Source organism: Danio aesculapii, chromosome 3, assembly GCF_903798145.1.
Source record: "Danio aesculapii chromosome 3, fDanAes4.1, whole genome shotgun sequence".
Lineage (NCBI taxonomy): Eukaryota > Metazoa > Chordata > Actinopteri > Cypriniformes > Danionidae > Danio > Danio aesculapii.
The window spans coordinates 33,002,794-33,026,010 of NC_079437.1; the positions used below are offsets into that span (position 1 = coordinate 33,002,794).

At 36.0% G+C, this 23,217-nt stretch overlaps 1 protein-coding gene across 2 annotated transcripts in view; it reads right to left on the reverse strand.

Annotated features, from left to right (window-relative positions):
- Nucleotides 1–1,007: 1,007 nt before the first annotated feature.
- cacna1aa (calcium channel, voltage-dependent, P/Q type, alpha 1A subunit, a) overlaps nucleotides 1,008–23,217 on the reverse strand; it is a 139,837-nt gene continuing 117,627 nt past the window's right edge. For both annotated transcript variants that reach the window (XM_056453760.1, XM_056453759.1), the window contains 5 exons: nucleotides 20,435–20,548; nucleotides 16,871–16,912; nucleotides 8,721–8,919; nucleotides 8,391–8,635; nucleotides 1,008–6,097 (listed from right to left, as the gene is read on the reverse strand). In XM_056453760.1, the coding sequence (XP_056309735.1) occupies nucleotides 5,477–6,097; nucleotides 8,391–8,635; nucleotides 8,721–8,919; nucleotides 16,871–16,912; nucleotides 20,435–20,548 (1,221 nt within the window). In that variant the 3' untranslated portion in view covers nucleotides 1,008–5,476. The remainder of the gene's footprint in view (nucleotides 6,098–8,390; nucleotides 8,636–8,720; nucleotides 8,920–16,870; nucleotides 16,913–20,434; nucleotides 20,549–23,217) is intronic.

Below are 23,217 nucleotides of genomic sequence, written 5' to 3' on the forward strand. Positions count from 1 at the left end.
TGAATAAAAAAGGAAAGTGTATTTTGGGCTCATTGTTTTTGTCAGCATTATATTTAATTCAAGATGTAAATGTATTTAATAAAAATAAAGTGTCTAACGTTGCAATTAACTTTTGCTAAAATTACAAGTTTCAAAATATGGATGAAAATTTTATATGGATATATAATTCATTCATTCATTTTCTTTTCAGCTTAGTACCTTTATTAATCCGGGGTCGCAACAATGGAATAAACCGCCAACTTATCCAGCACATGTTTTATTCAGTACGGATGCCCTTCCAGCCACAACCCATCTCTGGGAAATATCCATACACACTCACTCACACTCATACACTACAGACAATTTAGCCTACCCAATTCACCTGTACCACATGTCTTTGGACTGTGAGGGAAACCGGAGCACCCGGAGAAAAACCTCTGCAAACGCAGGGAGCATATATATATATATGCGCGCCATTTAATATGTCATCAAATGCTTATTATTATATGTCTGACATGATTTTTGTGTTATATAAACTACTGGTACATTTTAGCGGGTGTCTTTTGTACATGATGATAAAAAAAGAAAAAATGCAACTGAACATTCTACTGTAAAACACACACACACACACACACACACACACAGCATTTTGATATAGTGGTTTTCCACCATGTACAGTAACTGTTAATAGCATCATGAAAATGTTAAATATTACTTTACGCTTTCCCCAGACTGTACAGTATTCAAGCAAGAGCCTTTAACGCCCGAAGCAGTGGAGGTGTCCTGTGACAGACTGCTCCTGTGGTCTGATCCCTCTGTGTGTCAGATAAGGATAACACACAGAACAGGACTTTGCTGAAACAAGAGGACACGTTTAGCTCTGAGTACACTCACAATCACACCCTCTTTTGCTGCATGCACATTCTTTGGGAATTGTGTAATAATCAGAAACTCAAAGCAAACGGAAGTTTCACATCTAAAAACTCCAGACTCAAAAAAACAGTAAGGGATTTTTTTCTTGACTCTTTTATTTCTTTCTTTTTTGTGACAGTAGTCATATTGACGTGCCCTGAACATAGTGTTGAAGTGTCTCTCTGTCTAGTTGGCAGAAGAAGAAGAAGAAAAAAACAGCTAGAAACAGAAAGAAAAAAAGAAAGAAAAACAACTTTCAAAGTGATTTTCCTCCCCAGAACATGTTTTTTTTGTTAGTTTTAAAAAATAGAGCATAAAGGAATATATTACTTTAAAAAAGATTTATCTGTACTTGTGTTTTTTTTTCTACAAAACATTTTTTTAATTCCTGCAGCTGACTTTTTATCAAACGCTGTGGCATGCACATTGCACATGCAGTTCTCGAGGTAAATGCTTCTCTACATCTTTTTTTTTTTTTAATTTGTGACAAAAACTTGCTTATTTTTTAAGTTGAATCTTTTTACAGTGTGGCTCCCACATTGGCGTTGTTCTTTAAATAGGCATTTGTTTTTGCCAAATATGACCAGAGGTTGTTAGTAATAATGATTTATGACAGACAATGAGAAATGTCAATGTTCTAACCAACCTACGGCATGTGTTTTCTCTTACAGCTTCACGCACACACACATAGACTGAAGTTGAGAGAACATCCTGCATGCAAATGAGATTGAGATCATTCACAAGGTGATTTTTGAGACACACTCTAAAAATGTTGGTTGTTTTCAGACCACATTTGAGTTATGGAAAACCCAACCCAAATTACATTTCCAATATTTCAGTGCGTTTGTCCATATTTTACTCCAATTTGAGCTGAAACAACCCGTTTTTTTAGTGTAGCGATATCATTCCCCTCTATGCATCTTCCAACTTAAAACGGCTTCATATTGCATATTTAGATTCTGTCCGTGTAAAAAGTAAATCTTTCAAGCTAACTGCCAACTGTGGATAAAAGAACCCAAAAGAAACTCTTTTAAACTGCTATTGAGGACATAAATACTAAATAAGACTGAATTAAGGCACTGATAAATCTCAGTAATACATCCCTAAGAATGCAGTTCTCAAACTAAATTAAGTAATAACAAGGGGACACATATACTCGCTAGTCGTGGACACACTAATCTCCAAGTAAAGCCACAGACTTACCAGTTTTATCAGTAATGCTACATACAGGACTCGCTCAAGTGGGGTTGTGAATGATAATATGTTAGTAAATGCTACATACATTGTTTCATTTGCGCATGCTGCAAAGTTGGACTCTTTCGGCAGCGTGTCTTGTGTATGCGGAGTCATTCTGCCTTGTAAAAGAAGGCCGAGATGACGATGGATAACATGGGCAGAAGAGACACAAAGATCAGTGGGACACAACAGACAGGTTTTTGGCAGAAAAGGCCCGGTCATTGTTTTCACCCATGCAATTTGATTGGCGGTGTTACATGTTTCTGTGCAGTTTGATTGGCTGTGTTACATTTCCTGAACACAGAACGGTGCACCATCGGTGACAGACACATAGTACTACTCTCAGTGTACAGGTCATTGACATAAAAACATGGAACAGAAAAAGGTGAGACTGACGGAGCCAGAGAAATCACTGGCTGCCGAGCAGTGTGGATCACAGCGCCATCTGCTGGTCAAGTAGAGGTAGTGGAGCTCAGTTACCTTCTCGCCATTCAAATTTCTTCAGGACTTTTAGGCCTGGCATAGGCTGAGATATTTATGCCATTTCTGCTGTCATTTACGACAAAGCTGCTTGTTTTCTATCTTTTATTTTTAAAGGGGTAGTTGTGATATTTTAAGTCAAGACACTGCAGGTGAATAAGGTAAAACTAATAGTTATCACCATACTTCCCCAGCTGATTGATTGCATTAAGCGTATACACTTTGTTTTACAAGTTTTTAAAAATGTTTTAAATATGCAAATGATGCATTAGTTCGTTAAATATGTGCTGATTTGCTCATTTTGCACAAAAAATGCATCAGCTCAAATTTAAAACTCAAAATAGTTTTTGTTTTAATCATATTTTGACTCGGTGGTTTTTGGGGAATGTCATTTCTATGTCTCATGATTCAGTAAATGCTGCAAACAGCCAGAAAAGAACACTTCCCTCTGTAAAAACATTATCAATACAGATATGAATAGAAATGTGAGGTCTGGGGTGTATAAAAGCTACTGAAGTGGAGATTTATGCCTCAACAAATTGTGATGAAAAAAAGAATTTTCGAATATGCATTGTAATTAAATAGTTAAACACCCTAGAGGTGTATTTTGGATGTTTTTTTTACATTAGACTGAAAAAAGACAATCTTTAAACTGATAGGTGTTTTTGGCTGCAGTGCCTTGCCTTAAATTAAATGAATAGACAGCAACTTATTCTGTAATTCCATTCTCAGATTATTATAATATATTATTATTGTTTTGTCTTTATAATAAGTATTATTTAATAATTTTTGGGCTTCTGCCCTGCTGGTTGAAACCCACTGGTTTAAAGGTATACAAAAAATTATAAATAGATAATTACAAAAATAATGTAAATCAATAAAAATATTTGAAATTATTTTAAAAGGAAGGTACTAAATAACAGAAAATAGAGAAAATATTTCAAAAATATCTATAAAACTTAACCTAATTAATCCTTGTCAGCTTATATTGTTTAGACATTATAGACGTTTATATCACACTTACATGGTCGATAACTAGTTGGCTCTTCCTCTACTTTCTTTTTACTTCGCTTTTTTTTTTCCTTCTTGATAAAAAGTGTTCACAGTTACAGAGACTCGAGATCAGATGCATGCTTCGAACTGTCATTAACTCTCACTGATGTGTCATGGAAACAGCCCAAGTGGAGGACGTGGACTGAAGGTCAGATGGGTTTCTGTCATGGCCCATAATGATCACTATCACAGAGCTCCACACACCATCTACACAAAACTCACATGAAAACAAGTATGGCAATACAAAGAGCAGCTGAGTCAAATACAAAACAGGTAGAAAACGAAATCAAAATCATCATCATCATCATAATTATCTTCACCATCATCATTAATTATCAGCATTTATGTGATCATCTCTATACACACACATTGTCATTATCAACATGAAATCATATGTAAAGATGGAGCGGTTCTCTCTCTCCTTTCTCCCCTCGACTATCTCTCTCTCTCTCTCTCTCTCTCTCTGCATTTACCCTGGAAGACTGGAAGAGCATGTTGTTTCAGTGGTGGAAAGGAAAATTGCATGTCCTTTGCTTGCTTTATGTGCTACTACATCTGCATTCTTGTGCAAGTGAGCTAATCAACTATACAGTGAAATAAAAGGTTATAAAATGTCTTAAGCTTAAAAGCAATTGTGCTATCCATTTATTTTCCATTCATAACGTTTTACTGTATGTGGTATTTGGCACCAAATCTGGTATAAAACCTTGCAGACATCTCTCTGGTCACCCAATTGCTAGTAGTTTGAGTGTTAGCAATGGCTTCTTCTCCTCTTGAGGAGAGAGGGATCACAGAGAGCCATGAAAGAGAGAGAGAGGGAGGAGACTTTGATGAGAAAGAGAGAGAAAACGACACGGACATGACAAAAGAGCCAAGGAATCGATCCCCCCTTCCCCCATTTTACTCAAAGTTTCTTTGTGTATTTTTTTTAAACTTGTTTTTTTTTTTTGTTTTCTTTTCTTTTTTTTCAATCATGCAGGATTTCCAAGGGATTTATTTTCTAGGAGTTCAAACAAAGCTGGGCAGTGCAACAGAAGATTCAAACTCCAATGTTTCCAATGAGAAGCAGAAGACGAAGCCGTAGAAGAAAGAGTGAGGAGCTTTTTCACTTTTTTCTCTCCTATTAGATTTTTTTGTGTGTGTGTGTGTGTGTATGTGTGTGTCTCTGTGTTTGTGTGTACGTTTCTTTTCTTGCGTTTGGGGGTCTGAAGTGCAGGGTGGGCTTAACTAATTTTAGTTCAGGTGAGAGTTCACCTCCGCCCAGATCCAGCTCCCACCCAACTTACCCGCACCCCCTTTCACTGGGATTATTAATAACAGTAAACACAGATGATAAAACTCATCAATATTTCCCAGCATCTGGACTGATTTTTGCAATAAACGAATCTCCAGTCAAGTTCTGTCAAATAAAAAGTGATTCATCTTTTTTTTGTTGCTGTTGTTGTTTCTTTAAATGAGTGCTAAAGTGTTCATAGCGTCTCATTTCTGGAGGGACTGCGTGAAATGTCCTGGAAAAAGAAAAGTTCAGACATTCCTCCTCCTTATCAAAAAAACTGTTTGTATTCTTCAGGAAAAAAAGGCTAAGAACAAGATTTCATATTCGCCAGGCTTAAATGTTCACTGTCAGCTTTCAGGGAAACACTCGGCAGCAGAGGAATCGTAAAAGAAACGAGAAATAGAAAGAAAGGAATCATGCCTTGATTTCCCCTGTGGACATTCAGCACACTGCCGTGTGTTTCCCTGGACAGATGGGCCACTGTTTCACCAGTTGTCCATTCCAGAAAGCGCAAGGACTCGGCCCTCCCCGTCCCAGAGGCTAGCACCAGTCATCCTCGTCAGTCTCACTGTAGGGTTCATGGAGGCCCTTTCTGGGCCCTCTGGGATGAGGAGGTTTATGAGTTCCAGGGTGAGCGGGCGCGTGGTGGTGCGGAGAGGGCGAAGACGAGCGGTAGCCGTTTGGCATGCGCCGTGGGTGCGCTTGGCCCTGAGGAGGGGTGTTGTGGCGGGAAGTCCTAGGGGAATGGGGGTGAGGGTTGCCCTGCACAGGGCTTTGCTCGTAGGACGGAGGCTCGTGGTGATTGAACTCATAGTCTTGGTCATCATAGAAGCCGTCGCCCTCCACGCTCTCTGCAGGCTCGGGGCCCCAGTGTGCATGTCGGCCGGAGCGGGGAGAGCCGTGGTGGGGTGGTGACGGGTGGTGGTGAGGGGGAAGCGGGGGCTCGGGGCCAGGCGGACTGAAGCGCCGGGAGGTTGGGGTAGGGAGTCGGCTTTGCTGGCCAGGAGGGGGTGTACTGCTGATGGGCTTACGGACCACGGGTGAGTAGGTGACATGTGGCCGGGGTGTAGCAGGGGTTTGAGGGAGCTGACGGCGGCCACGGCGGGGGGTGCTGGTCCCGGAGGTGGACGGGACTGGACTGCCGCTTACTGAACTACTGCCCTACATGAAAATGGAACAAGGCAAATAAAACAGAACCACAAAATTAACCACACAACAAGAAGAAAGACAGTAGGAGGTGACACAGACAGACACACCACAGTCAGAGAGAGAGAAGAGCACAGTCACAAAACAGAGAGAGAGAGAGAGAGATGCAAGAATGATAGACATTGCAAAGCAGTAGAGCAAAGCGACCAATGCAAACAGCCATAAAATAAACAACCAAACATTAAGCAACATATCACAGGGAAGAGAGAGGACACAAGGAAGAAAAAAAACAACAAAAAGAATTGAATTATGTTGCAGATGTAAATAATATATGTTGTTTAGGTTAAGTTGTTTTTTATCGTCAGTACAAATGAAACTGAGATAGTAGAATTCATTTTTACTGGTTACATTATTTCTGGTTGGGAGTATTGGATATTGGTACAATATTAATTAAATAACAAACAGCATAGAAAAGGAAAACATCCTGTTTTTAAATAAGAAATAGGCTTTTTGCTTTAGTCATTTTCTTAATCAATATTGTTTTCCAGTAAAGGATCAAAAACACATTGCATGTTGTAATGTTTGAGTATGTTTTTATTGCCACCAAGGTTGCATTATTTGACCAGAGTACTTTTAAAATCTGGTAAGAGCAGTAAATCTGTTTCATGCGCAGGAAATGAGTTTGATGATGCTGTGTGGAATTATGGGAGTTATGGAAGTGGAATCTGATGGGACTGGTGCAGAAATAATGTTCATACATGAGCTAAAGCAAAGGTTTAGCACAACATTTTAAGCCCAAGATCCCTAACCTTGGCCTAGCCTAAAGGCAAGGTCAACCAATAATAATAAAAAAAACTGCCAGAAAAATAAAGCAAAGATTGCATTTGCAACTTTTGAACTATGTAAAATGCACTAGTTATTATATATATATATATATATATATATATATATATATATATATATATATATATATATATATATATATATATATATATATATATATATAAAATAACTAGTGCATTTTACATAGTTCAAATTATTTTTTTAATTAATACAACATAAAAAATCTTTGTCAATGCACCTGGAAGATATTTGGAGGAGTGAAAATGACAATGCACTGACACTAAGACGCGATCATTACAGTGACAATGTCATCTTATGAAGTGAAATGTAAAAAAAAATCTGTGATACTACATTGGCATTCTATAAATTATCTGTAATAGAATTCTACAAATACTATTAGTAATAATACCTATAACAATAACAACATCAAAAATAAACATACTAAAATATGATAACATAATTCAGCAATTTTATCTGCCGTTTTGTACCCTATTTTCCAGCACCAATTCACAATGTTAGAAGAAACTAGCTTGCAGCTACGTAGATATGATTGTGGGTGCTTAGGGTCCACTCACACAGAATCTGAGGTGAGAGGTACCTTTTTAAAGTTGTTTTCTTTTGGCAGTGAGCGTTTGCACACTGCTTATAGCCCTTGTGCGCCTCATGTATTCGCAGGAGGGCTGAGCACCAGCGGTTTCATTTAAAAAAGAAAGGAGAAAAGTGCCCTGAAAAACGTCATTCCTGTTGCACAGTCAAGCCATTCTAAACACAGCTGTTGCTACCGGGATCTACCAGGAGAGTGATAAAGATCTACCAGTTGATCTCACTGGGTTGGTGACCACTGAACCAAAGTATTTTAGACTTATTATCATTGTAGCCTGAAGCAGAGTAAGGTTGAAAGCTGGCGAAGCAGAATGAGATGCTAAAGCAATTGCAGATGAGCAAGATATGGCACGAAAGCAGCACAGCTTTTATTATGCCACAGTCGGCTGCTTCAGATTATTTCAATCATGATCATGTGGGGAAGCAACTGCACCATTTATTCAAACTAAATACATTTTAAGACTGTGGTATAATGCTGTACTGTGCAGACTATTAAAACACATAAGATATTAAAGGGACTTTGTTGTTTCTATAAAACAAAACAGAAAAAAGTATGTGATGTCATTATCATGGCAGCACAGGATATGGCGCATGTCACAAATGCTCAAATGTCCTATTTTTCTGGATTTTAACATGTAAGATAATAAAGTACAAAAGTCAGCAAGCTATATAACACTGTTCTAGGGTTTTGGGATATTTTAATAAACAAATCTTACACATTGAATGAATTAATTTTTTAATCAGGCAACTGTGAAGCCAAAAAAGTCTGATTAAGAAAATGACTTTTAGTTCAATGCTTTAAAAATGTTCAGCTGTTACATGTGTCTAGTGATTATGATCACTATGTGAATAAACGGCCCACCTGTCTGTGAGTCAGACACTCTCTGCCCTCACTGGGTGAGCGGGACCAGCGGCGGTCTCTCTCTCTGGACTGTCTGTGGCCGTAATCTCCTCTGTCTCTCTCATGACTGTAGTGCTCCTTATCTAAAGAGCCGTGGTGGTGATGGTGATGATGATGGTGCTTGCGGTCTTTGGCTCGGCCACGGTCTCTCTCCTTGGATGGCAGGTCTCCTGACTGTGTAGTTGTGCTGAGGTCAGTACCAAGACCTGGTGGAAAATAAAGGCATTAGAAGTGACTCTCCTATTCTCTTGACCGCTTTATTACTGCTGTTTAATATATTTAGCTTTGAACCTGTGTCAGCATCAGTGTATCGGCTCAGGGAGCGTTCTGACGCCCGGTGACTACGGTCTCGGTGGCGATGCCCATGCCTGTGACCCTCTTCTGGGATAACCCTCTCCATGGCATAATCCTCACCTCGCATGGAGCGTCCTGCACGCCCGTGTCCCAAAGATGAAGCCGAGCGCTTCATAGGACTGTTATCTGTGATGGGCTGCTGGGAGAGTTGGCACAGGACAGAGAGAGAGAGAAGGAGAGAAAAGAAAGAGAAGCGAAGGAAGAGAGAGAGAGGTTTCGGTTTATTGGAAATTAATGGGACTGGAAGATTTGAGAAGGGAGCTTCATTTCCGTATTATTAGTAAAGGCAGGCAGATGATTGAATGTTTGGCTCCATTTACACCTGGTATTAATGTCAGTCTCAGGTAGGCCTATTATAATCAGTACCAACTGTTTTTTTAATCGTCCCATTTAGAAATTCTGTTGACTATGAAATAAGTAAATTTTCATCTGGTTTTATCATGAGCTTTCAGTAGCCACAATTTGTCAGCTGAGATGCATGACTGTTTTCACTTGTGTTCAAATTTCACTGAGACCCGTACCTCGTATTTCATCATGTTTTCATAGGAATGACCAGTGTGATGCCTGTACATTTTTAATAGATCTTACAATTGTGTTGGAAAACTGGCATATCCCTTTAACTACCCCATCCAGAAAAAAAAGTTTGGATTGCATTTCTTGACTCCTAATGATGCTAGATAACACACTCAAACACATCCCATAATTTCTAAAATATCAGACTCTACAAAATGGTTGATATGTCGGTTTATGGTAAAAGAACTAGACTTAATACATAAACTATGAAAAAATGAAGTGTAAGAGCAATTTATAAAAAAAAAAAAATCTAAATAAAACATTTTTGAATACTAAATCATCTTTATTTTTTGAAGTATGTCATAAAATATTTCAGATTCTCATTTAACATGTTTTCTTGGTTTTTTTTTACAATAAAACCAAAATCAAGTGTAGTAGTGCAATAGGATGTTTGTTTGATTTTTTTATGTAAATCAACAATGCTTTGTGCAGTAATTATGCTTTAACAGTCATTATTTAAAATAGTAAATATTATTTAATAGTATTAAAATAGTAAATAGTATTTAAAATAGTAAAAACATGATCAGCTGTTTGGAATAGGGGCAGTCAAAGGGTTAAGTAAACAGCAACTACAATTTTCTTCATGATCGTTGTGTTGTGGTATAATGCAGCGAAATATCAATCCTTTGTTTTGGTCCATTTTAATAGAACACTGCACACGATCACATTGATGGAGAGCAAGTGGTCCTTTCAGGAAAAATGACGACAAAAGTTATCTGAATACATTTTGTACTGCTTCGGGAAATGGTCAAAAGTGGACAAGCTCAAAACATTTAGACCCCATTTACACCAGTATTTAGCATCATCCACTTGTGGACAGTTGGACAAAAAAATTATCTTTATACCAGGTGTAAACAGAGCCAGCGTAACTTTGCAACTACAACTACTAGCAGTCATTAGAGTCTTAAGCCCAGGACACAAAGAGCCAATGGTCTGCTATAAAGCACTGTCTGGTGGTTTTGAGCATCAGTGGGTTTTTTGGAATGAAACATAATCTTTTGGCCAATTCTGTTGAATAAGAGACTTATTTTAGGAAAGAAAACACCCATATGGACACTATTTGACCGCTGGCTATAGTCTGCCCGGTGTGTTATTTTATAGTTATAAGAAATGAGTTATAAGAAATGTTATAGTTATAAGAGTTATAGTTATAAGAAATGAGTTATAAGAAATGTTATAGTTATAAGAGTTATAGTTATAAGAAATGAGTTATAAGACATGGTTTAGTTATAAGAGTTATAGTTATTAGAAATGAGTTATTAAAACTATTATGTTTAGAAATGTGTTGAAAAAAATCTTCATTCCGTTAAACAGAAATTGGGTAAAAAATAAACAGGGGGGCTAATAATTCAGGGGGTTAATAATTCTGACTTCAACTGTATGTTAACTTATTCTTAACTTACTCTACAATTATATTTCAACTAGTAAACATTAATGTTGCTTATAGTCAACAGAATGTATAAAGGGGACATCTAAATAAACTGTTAGCCAAATGGTCAACTTTCGTCCATGAGCATTTTGTTTAGTGATTTTATTATGGCATTAGAAACATCACCATACACATTTGTGCTTTGTTAAAAATAAAATGTCAAAAAATGAACACTTCTCTGCAGCAAGAATGGAATTAATTAAAATATTTGTATTTTACATGAATACTGTTCCTTTGAATTTGTATTCATCAAAGAATAGCAAAAAAGCTATCACGGTTATTACAAAACTCAACCACTCTGCTTACACTCCTACTTTTTTTAAATGTGTGACTGTAACAGCACAACAATTTATTAATACCAGGTGTAAATTGAGTGTATGATGGGGTCACACTACTACAGTTCTGTAGGTCTGGGAGTTGGTGTGGCTTGATTGTGTAAGATCTGGCTGACACTAGCAAACGAATGCACAGATTCACCATTCGTCATGCAAAAGTCAGAGTAGAGCAGAGAGACAGAATAAATATAACACCAAAGGTAATCGTGCTCACATGCTTCATAGTCTGCATCTATAAAGTCAAAATCCTCATCCATGAATTGACATCCTGCTACAACATTGGGGAGAAATGCATTTCTACCCTCTCACAGCCATGCACACCACAGAGAGAAAAGAGGCTTCAGTAAGGAATGTGTGGGGCAGCAGCAGATATTTATGGTCCGGGTAGAGGGACGTGCAGAGTGAGGTGGTTTGCAGTGGCTCAAGCCCTGAACCCTCAACCTGATTATATACATAACATAACCTGTACTTCTCACAAAAGCAATTACTGGACAGTTTTGACTAAGCTTCACTATTAAACACTATCGGCATTTACACCTTGCGGAGTGGAAGCAGAATAACATACAAACAAGAGTTTTCAGTTAGTGAGTGTTTATGCACATTCTTAACCCACATATGGCTAATCAGTTGACAATGTGTGTGGCCATGTAAATGTGTTAAACCACTTATCTTCATTGCCACAGGGTCATGAAAAGCCTATGGATAAACTGATCAACAATATTTTGCCCATTTTCCCTGATTTCATCCAGCATGCAAACGCCATAACCTGGATTTTGTTAGTTTGCATAAGTAGTATGTGACAGAAATCCATCCTCAAGCCAGATTTAACCACATTCAGGCACAGCAAGTATTTCTCAGAAGGGGAAGAGGAGATATATTGGAAATTCTTTGCTGAAAAAATGATAAATATATGTTCTTGTCTTATACAGACATTGAACCAGTGGTACAGTTGTAGAAACCTGAGAATAAGTCTTTAATGCTACATTCATAAAACAGTACTTGCGACTTCTGGCGAGATTCTGAAGCGTGCATACGATGGACACTTTACTATCCCAATGAATGGAAGTAAAGTGACGCATTTGACAAATCTCTGTGGGTGTAGTATGTTTGAATTTCATTCATACTACGCACATTCATACTAAATAACATACGTTAACATTAGTGGTTGCGAAGGAAGTTTCAAACCAAATGTAGTACCTACTATACAGTATGCGAGTTTGGATGCAGTGCTGAGATTTTAATAAAGTCGTAAAACACAAATTTACTTACATTGTCAGGTTATTGATTTGCCTGTAAACTGATAAAACGGGTTATTTTAATAAACAGTGTTTTGATGGATTTCAGGTGTGCATGTAAACATGCTCACGGACTCGTTTGTAGAAATCCAACATTCATAGTCATACGCCCATTTGGTGTGTAACCTGCAAAATACCTACAAGTCATAATAGTAACTAGCTTATTTGAATAGCCCAGCTAGGAGCTATATATATATATATATATATATATATATATATATATATATATATATATATATATATATATATATATATATATATATATATATATATATATATATATATATAATTATTATTATATATACTTTTATTTTATTTATTTTTTTAAGCTGCGATGACACTTGACATGCAATAATGCATAAAGCAAATTGGATCAACAGCCAATCAGGACACAGCTTGTTTACACATTAACATCAAGTTTATGTATCTCATACCTGATTGGATCTCTATTTCCCACACAACATTTAATTGATTCTGCTGAGTTGAATATGCAAGAATAAATGGTTCTGCGACTGTTCACTATATTTTCTACCAACTTAATTGTACACTCAGCTAGAAAACGTATCCAAGAAACCATTAGTAAACAATATTTGTAGCTTAATGCATTAAGAAAGTAACAGGGTATGTAAACACCAAATTGCGTACACACAAATAAATATACAGTTGAAGTCATAATTATTAGCCCTCCCTGTTTATATTTAACCCCAATTTCTGTTTAACGGAGAGAAGATTTTTTAACACATTTCTAAACATAATAGTTTTAATAACTTATTACTAATAACTGATTTCTTTTATCTTTGCCATGATGACAGTAAATAATATTTGACTAGATATTTTTCAAGACACTTCTATACAGCTTAAAGTGACATTTAAAGACTTAACTAGGTTAATAAGGTTAACTAGGCAGGTTAGGGTAATTAGGCAAGTTATTGTATAATAATTGTTTGTTCTGTAGACAATCGAAAAAAATATATAGCTTAAAGGGGCTAATAATTTTGTCCTTAAAATGTCCTTTAAAAAAATAGAAACTGCTTTTATTCTAGCCAAAATAAAACAAATAAGACTTTCTCCGGAAAAAAAAAATATTATCAGACATATTGTGAAAATTTCCTTGCTCTTTTAACATCATTTGGAATATATAAAAAAAAAAAATAATAATAATAATGATAAATAAATAAATGAAAGGGGGGGGCTAATAATTCTGACTTCAACTTTATATTCTATCTACAAGCAAGCAAATTAACACATGAATATGAAGGCTATGCTCTAAAGGATATAATGATAGTATTGGAGTTTTGTGTGAAGTTAACCTGTGGATACTTTATACTAAGATCTGATCACATTGCATCTTCGACTACCCCCATTCAGGGCATGCTGATGGGATAACATCCAATCACAAACACGTTTCAACTTGCCTATTTAATTCATAAGTGTGGAAGATCCAGATTTGAGATGCTTTTTAATGCCAAGTATAATCGCAGCCTTATTTATTTGCTGTGGACAAATGGTTGTGCCTTCATCGGGTGTTTCAACAGCTATATCACAGTGTGTAACACAATGAAACCCACACTTTATTTAACTAAAACAATAAAGAAAAACAACAACACAAAAAGCCCCTCTTTTTCTCTGTGACCCACTGAACACCTAAAGATCTCTGCACGTCTCTGTTCACAAACACGGTCTCTCTCTCTCACACACAGCACAAATAATTGCACACCATAAAAACTGTGGACAGAAATGCACACAAAAACATAACATGCACATGAACAAAAAGCACATAATGAGTGTTGCAGAGCACACAGACAACATATATACATTAAATGGAGGAAGACCAGGAGTTTAAAATGTGTCTGTATGTCACAGATAATAATTAACAACGTTCTACTATTACTGTAAGTGCCAAAGATGGTGGTTAATTGGTGCATCATTGTTTTTACTCTATTCATTTCATGACAATTAATTTCTTTATGAATAAATTTATTCAAATCAATGAACTGATTCAATGATTTATCAGCATCATCACTATAAATCTTAACCTCACATTAACATGTCTCACATCAAATTTTGCTATCTAAAGTGATTATATATAAATCTAGAATTGTGTCATTTTAACCCTTTGATGTACAAGCTATAAAAACGCCTTTTAATGCACAACATGGGTTTAAAATGACCCATATTCATTTCCTGTGTTATTACCCTTTTACCTGGACAGTTTTTGATTTTATCTTTTGAAAGAATATATATCTATTTATCTGTCTGTCTGTCTATCAGAAAATACATATTTTTTTATCTATAAAATAAATATGTTTATACAGTTAAAGTCAGAATTAATAGCCCCCCTGAATTATTATCCCCCTGTTTATTTTTTTCCCCAATTTTTGTTCATGGAGAGAAGATTATTTCAACACATTTCTAAACATAATAGTTTTAATAACTGATTTATTTTATCTTTGCCATGATGATTGTTAATAATATTTGACTAGATATTTTTCAAGACACTTCTATACAACTGTGTAGTGACATTTAAAGGCTTAACTAGGTTAATTAGGTAGGTTAGGGTAATTAGACAAGTTATTGTATAACAATGGTTGGTTCTGAAGATGATAAAAGCTTAGAGGGGCTAATAATTTTGTCCTTAAAATATCCTTTAAAAAAAAATAGAAACTGCTTTTATTCTAGCCGAAATAAAACAAATAAGACTTTCTCCAGATATTATCAGACATACTGTGAAAATTTCCTTGCTCTGTTAAACATCATTTGGGAAATATTTAAAAAAGAAGGGGGGCTATTAATTCTGACTTCAACTGTATGTAAAATCATTTTTTTATACTTATAAGTATCAAATAGAACAAATCGGCCATGTTTAGTTGTGAAATGTGTGCTGGGTGAACAGTATTTAGCAGTAAATGCATCCCTTTTTGCAGCAATTAGGAAACAGCAAAGGTTACTATATGGGTCATTTTTAACATTTATTTTAAAATGGATATACAAATACAAAAAAAATATTTCTGAACAGTTTTTTTGTGTGTGTGTGAGTTTAAAACAAGATATTTTACAAAAATCTGTAATTGTCAACAACAAAATGCATCTAACTTAAAGATTCCGTAAAAAAAAAGGCTTTAAGCTGATGGAAAAACAAGTTTTTCGAAGTATTCCTGGAATACCAAGTGATAAAGTTAAAATCTTGCAAAGATATAGAAAACATAAACTTAGTCGGGTCACTTTAAACCCATGTTGTGCATCAAAGGGTTAATAGCTCAAACTATTCTTAATTTAAAGTCTGTGTGACATCAAAACGTACAACAATTATTTTGCTAGCTCGCATTGTTATTCTTTAGTTGAACAATTAATCCATGCAAGTTAACCCACTGTTTGCAAGTAAAGTAAACCCATTGTTTGTTTTGATAATCTTCAATTAAAGTCTGACTAATTGCTTATGCGTTTGGAGTGGCGATGCTTCTCTGTTGATGTCAGTTTGACATCTATATATTATTAACCACTTCTCTCTTATCATTAGTTTGCTGCCAGGCAATAATGCACAAATAGAACGCCCTGCCCCCCTACTCAATATTCCACTTCAGTTGGACTGAAATAAAACACACTGAAATAATGGTCTCAGCAACTTCCAGTTCACATGAGCTTTAAATATGCCTGACAAGATTTATTTTGGTATATAAACTGCTATACATTCAACAGTTTTAAAAATTGAATTAATATTTATCTGAAAGAAATTAAAAATCTAATGAATTTATCATTTTGTGTCTTTGTGTGTGTGTGTGTGTGTGTGTGTGTGTGTGTGTGTGTGTGTGTGTGTGTAGGTGTGTGTGTGTGTGTGTGTGTGTTTTAACCATGATTTTGAATCAAGCATTCTAAAGTTAGGAATAACTAACGACGCTATGCATTATGTTCTAATAAATTCAACAGACCAGAGTCAATTATTCAGTTTATACTACAGTTAACACACCTAAACACTGTTCAGATGTTGTATTTGTTTATGTTTTTGTATTTCAAAAGCTCCTGTGTGTAGTTATACATCTTATTCAGAGCCTTGCTTTAACAACTGAAATCATCCAGCATATAGAGCTCTAATGCGGTCAAAACTTGTCCTGAACTACTTTAGTTGTGCTTTATCAGAAAATAACTGCATACACTAGAATGTTCACGAGCCAATCAGAATCAAGCATTCAACAGCCCTATAGTATAGACAAAATTAATCTGCAATTAATAAAATACTGGTTCTTCTGCCAGTACAGTAACAATAACAGTAGCTTACATTTTGCAGGATCAAACTTTTTGTTTTCTATTTAATCATCAACATTATAATTATTATTTATATTATTATTATTATTAATGTATTTTCTGATGCATGCGATAATTATATAATTTCATAAATAAATACCAGAGTCAGATAGGGTGAAATTTAGAGCGCTAATGATTGTGAGAGGATTCACATACAGTGAGATTTTCTCCCCGGTGACGCCCTTTCCTCCGTGGCTGCTGCACAACCATTTCCATACACATACAAGACACAGCACAAACACGTCCATACACAAAGCACACAGGGCAAGGTTTAGACAAGACGAGGTACATTAGCCCAGGCATGAGAGAGAAGGACAGAGAAAGGTGAAGAAGGGGATTCATGCAGGAGTAAACGAGGATGAAAGAGGAGAAGGGATAAGGAGATATAAAGACATAAATAGAGAGAAGAGAGACACAGAGAACCTGGTTAGACACAGAAGCAGTGGAGACGGAAGAAAACACTTACCACAGCAGCACAAACACTGAGGGCCAGAGGCAGTGTTAGAGACACGGCACAGTACAGTACAGTACAGCACACATAATGACACAGTGAGCAACAGTACACTGAACACAACACACAGAGCTCACACGCATACAGTACATGTACAGCAGGAGACCACACCATCAACACTATCTTCCATTTGCTTTCTAAAAGTCATGTAAATCACTTTTACGCTGCAGCATGTTTGAGTAAATATACACAACACACATCACCATTCTAAAGTTTGCGGTCTTTGAGATTTTTAAAATACAATAAAATACTTATATTGAGAATATTACAATTTAAAATGGTCAATTTAGAGAACGGTAGTTTATTTAATTTACATGAATAATAATTTATTTGTGTGATTCAAAGCTGGATTGTCAGCATCATTACTCCAGTCTTCGATGCCACGTGATCCTACAGAAATAATTCTAAGATTATTTTCATTAAATGAAAAGAAATCATTTAATGATCAAGAAACATTTATTGTTATTACCAGTGTGAAAAAATGTTAATGCTATATTTTGTAGTGTGGATTCTTTAATTAATAGAAAACAAGCAGAACGATGAAAGCCTGTTTTCACCACAGGAAAAGAAATAGCTTTGTATTCATTTATTGTTGTCTTATATCCCCAATTCTGATTTGTTTTACTTTTTCTTTTTTGCTATTCTGAGTTTGTATTTTGAGCTCACTGTTCTGAAAATTCTCACTATTCAGAAACCTCAGAGTCTTGCAACTTTATCCCAGAACACACTTCAGCCTGAGATATCCAGCCACTGCAAGATACATTATCAATGTCCTTGTCACTTTTAATCATTTGAATGTTTTTTGCTTTAAAGGGCACCTATTTTCCCCCTTTTTCATGATTTAAGAAGTCTTTTGTGTCTCCAGAATGTGTCTGTAAAGTTTCAGCTCAAAATACCCATCAGATTATTTATTACAGCTTTCAGAACATTAGAATTTTCTGCTTTGAATACAATGTAGCTGTTTTAGTGGCCAGTGCCTTTAATGCTGGTTCTCCCCACTCACCGTTCCCACGTGCCTGTCAGAGTGTGCCTCAATCTCTGCCTCGGCTGCGTCAGATAAACAGCACAGTGACAGACATGAAGGAAGCAGATCTCATGTAATGTTTGTGAGAAATACTACATTAAGAATTTTCCCAATGATTATTTGATGTATTTGTTGGAGTTAATTCAAGCCTTTCTGCAATGATGAGTCACTCAATGTCTTTGCACTGTTTTTGCACGGCAAATGTGACAGGAAACATGTAATATCCACCGCTGTTAGGATATTCATTATGTTAATGGACAAAATAAACCTGGTTAATGCCCACAAAGCAGGATTGAAGCATCTTCTTTTATAATTGTACTGACACACGGCTGTGGTTATGAACTACGAAGCGATTTTATTGATGTTTCTTCATTGCAAACATGCACTGTTTTAAAAACGTGTTAAACTTGTAAAACTCATTCTTGATCACATTTGATGATGATTGATGATCGCAGTGAGCTCAACAAATCTTTTAATCCCAGTTGCTTTGCGCACATCCTGTCTTGTTGATGTGATTATACGCACTACGACAGAGACATGTTAATACGCGCTGTCAATCAAATCAGTTGGCGGGGAAACCGTGTTGCGGTGGGCCTCAAAATTGGAGGGATTTGGATCCTATTCTAACATCAGGGAGTTTAAAAAAAGAGACTTATTGTCTTTATATCGCCACGATATGACCGTGGACTCACTATACCTACACACAGTTCTGTCCAAACAGCTCCCAAAAGATGATTTTCATCATAGGTGGCCTTTAATTAAATAATAAAAAGTACAAATCTTACAGACCCCAAAACTTTTGAATGCTGCACTACATTAACACACACTCACGCACAAGCTCATACTCACACAAATCCACATTTCAGTACCAACTCCCAACTCACTGTTTACTTTACATATTCAGTTTTTCTGAGCTTTATGATCCAGAATGAAATGCAATTAAACATGGACTTAATAAAAATAGAAAGAGAGATTGTTGTCAATTATACGTAAAGTATTTGAAAATTGTAGATGTAGATAAGTTTAGAACTACGCAAAGATAATATAAGGACATCGAGGAAGTCAGGGTTAGCTAAATCCAAAATAAAAATGATAAATTTAAAGGCTCAAAATCAAAAAGGCAAAGAGAAAGAGAGAATTACTGACATACTGATAGAAAACTTAAGGAGACAGGATGAAAAGATTTATTCAGGAAAAAAGGAAGCAAATCCAACCCTGCTTTATTCTGTCAGCTCCCACAGCAAAATATGCACAAATTTCAGATTCCCAGCAGATGCAGTATGTCATCTGGCTTTTGTGTTTAATGAATATAGGACATTCAGATGTAGTGCTCATGTGACATACTGCTTAGTATAATGTGTAGAGGAGAAGTGAGTATATTTTGGGTCTGTATGAATGAAGAGGAGGCTACGCAAAGGCCAACAGTGAGAAATATGAAAAACAATCAAACAAAAGATTTATTTCTTCCCTGTTGTAGACCTGCATCAAATATGCATTATAAGCAATGAAGGTGCATGTTGTAATATCCTAGATATTGTATATCTAGACAATTATATTAAGAGTGTGTTTGAATGCAAATGATGTATTTTTAAATACATCACATCAAACACATATTTTGATCATTACAAATACTTAAAATGCATATTTATGACAAGGTTGGTGATGAAAATTTATTTAATCGCGAATGAAAAGGCTTTTCCTTGAAGAGTGGGTCTGTTTTGGGCCCATATTTGTTGCTATTATTGCACAATTAGAAGGCATATTCTTATCATTTCTTAAAATATTCTTATTGATAGAGACACTACTAGATATACATTACACAATCCAAAATACTTAAACAAATATGACCCCCTAGTGAAATTGAATTCATACTTGTATAACAGCTTCTACTCTTCTTCTATAATTGATTGGATGCACTTTTCAGCCATCTATTGTGGATGTAACTTAGCTACTTAAGATAATTGACCTGTCAGTGTGGCTCACAATTGCATGTACAGGACATCGGTCTATTTCAGATTCTAAAATTGGTTTTCTTAGCTCACTAACCGGTCAGTTTCGCTTAATGCATAGGCAGCAATGGAAAGTGGGTTGTCTGGAGGGTCAGGAAAGGAAAGACGAATGTGAAAAGGGGGTAGAAAAAAAGGAAGAGGAGAAACATGAAGGAATGACAGGATGAGGCGCTCACTTGGTTGTCTGCTGGGAGTCGAGGCATGGAAGCAGCCCTGCCATGGCCTTCCATCGGCAGATATTGCTCTGTGTCCGAGTACCCGTCCCGCCCCATCTCTCTCATCTCTACTGTCTGCAGAAACAGAGGGAGACCATGCATGACTGCCCAGGGACAGCAGGCAAGAGTGAAATGCCAGGGGCCTGGGAGACAGGCCTAAGCACAGTGAATGGAAGGAGGACATCTCCCCCTTCATCTCTCCCTTTATCCTGTGGGGAGATGCAAGAGTAGCAGGACAGTCCTGCCCCAGCTTTTGTTCTACAGATTACTAATATTACCTCTGCAAAAATTAGGATCTGATGCTATTAGATGGTTGAATGCATGCAGGGCTTCAATAATAGGCTTATCAAAAGAAGAGCGGGAGACAATCTAGGCTCTCTTTTACTAACACCCTACAGGGGAAGAAATGCTAATGCTGTTCCGTTGTGCAATGTACTGTAATAACGTTATATTATTGCAGAATGCAAACCTTTCTAATGGTAACATTCTTCTAGCCTGTGCAACTTAATTTTTTCTGTGGCACACAACATTCTCTGTTGGCCTCTTTTCCATGAATTTACAATAAAAGTCTTTGAAAATGATGGCAATGACAGAATCTGCAGACATATTTTGTTATTTCTGTGGAGAATTTAGTAAAAAAATATGCGGATTTCTGTGGAATGGAGTATTGTAACTAAAAACTTAATATATAAAATCGACAAGTAATACATTTGTAACTTTTATTTAATGTTTACAGTGCAAATCCAATTAGATCCACTTATTTAGTAAACAAAGCAAGTCTCTCATAATATATACTAAAAGACAACATATTACTTTACAAACTGTATTGCAAATAAATCATATGAACATTTTATTATTATTTTATCACAATAATATTAAAGAAATAAATTTAAAAACTGAATGAATAATAATTTGCACACATTTACACAAGTAAATAAATAGACTCATTCTTTCATTCATTTTCTTTTCGGCTTAGTCCCTTTATTAATCTGGGGTTGCACAGCGGAATGAACTGCCAACTTATCTAGCATATGTTTTATGCAGCGAATGCCTTTCCAGCCACAACCCATCACTAGGAAATGCATAGACTCAATGAAGGGTTAAAAATTTGAGGAAATCTGCAGATTTCTGCACATGCAGATTCTGTGTGGACCTAGCAATGAGCCATAAAAGTGTCTTAAAAGTGATCTAAATGATTTGCGCATTAAAACTGAAAATGATCTGAAGTTCTAAGACTTAAACTTAAAAGCAAAAAAACTCAATGCTGTAAATGGATCGAGTCACGGAAAGGAACTGAACACTGATTCAAACAGAATGGCTTTGTAAATAATTGAATGAAATTACAAGATCTGATCGAATTCAAACATGAATCAGACATTACTATTTTTCATTATTTTAATAAAGCAAATAATACCTCAATTTGAATGATTAAACTACAATATGGCACCACATACTTTTGTTTCATCCTGGAGATCCCTTAGTCACTGTCATTAGTTTCTGAAAAGGATGCTCAGGATATCCTTAAAAACAGTGTATAATTGTGTTCCATAGAAACAGAGTCAAATTTGTTTTGATCCAAATGAGGTTGATTAAATGATGCGTTTAGTTTTCAAATTAAGTGAACTGTACATGCAAGCTCTTGCTATATACAGTGGAGATCAAAATTAGAGAAGAAAATGTTTTGAGCTCATTGCTTAATCTTATTTGAACTTATTTTATCAATAGTTAAAGAACAGATTTTGTTTTTTTAAAGATTTATTTTGCAGCTTTGCCTTTATTACGAAAGGATGCCAAGTTAGAAAGAAAGGGGGATTGGATCAGGAAAGATCCATGAGCCGTAACTCAAACTTAGGACGTCCAAAAGGCAGTGGCATAGTCTATTTGTCGATGCACTGGGCAATTGGTGCCAACAAAAGAACAGTTTTTTAAGTATATTTTATGAGTATGTTTTTTTAAGTATGTTACAAATATTCTGAAGCACAGTATAAATCCTTTAAAATAATAACAAAAAAGATCATTGATCAAATGTAGAGGACACTTTTTAATATCTCCTAGTTACTGGTGTTTATCTGACACCACTTTGCCTGGTGGTAAATGTCCTTAATTTTTCTGACAAACTGCATGTAACTAGCAGCCTAACTTTCCAATTTTCACTGACTTTGCAAGGTTATGAGCTGTTATAAAGTGACTGAAACCCTTAATCAACCTATAATAACTGTTCTACTAGCATGGTATAGCCAGAACTAAAGTTTCTTCAAATTACGAAAAAAAAAAATGCATAAATTATCCTCTAATTTTGATCTCCACTTATCATTTTGTAGCTTTTCCTAGTTACCTATTTTTTTAAACTGCTTATCAATGAGCTACAGTATGGATAAAAGCAGCTGTTGTTCTTGTCATGAACTGAATGAATAGTTGAGCTGGGCAGGAGTGTCTCACCTCCTCAGTACAATGGCACTCAGGACTGCGGAAGGGCTTAAACATCCTTCCCAGGGAGCCGAATATGAATGCATATATTCAATGACATGAGCTTCACCATACAAAAGCAGACATGTGAAAGTAATAAAAGAATATAAACGATAACAGAAGGACACACAGACTGAGGGGAAATAGAAGAAAGAGAAAAAGAGAGTGGAAGAAAATCCGCTGAATTTCATTTTTTACTCAGCAACAGAGAAAGGGCTTTGTTGCTGTCTGACAATGAGATGCACATGAATGAGAGATAGAAAAAATCTCGCCATTCA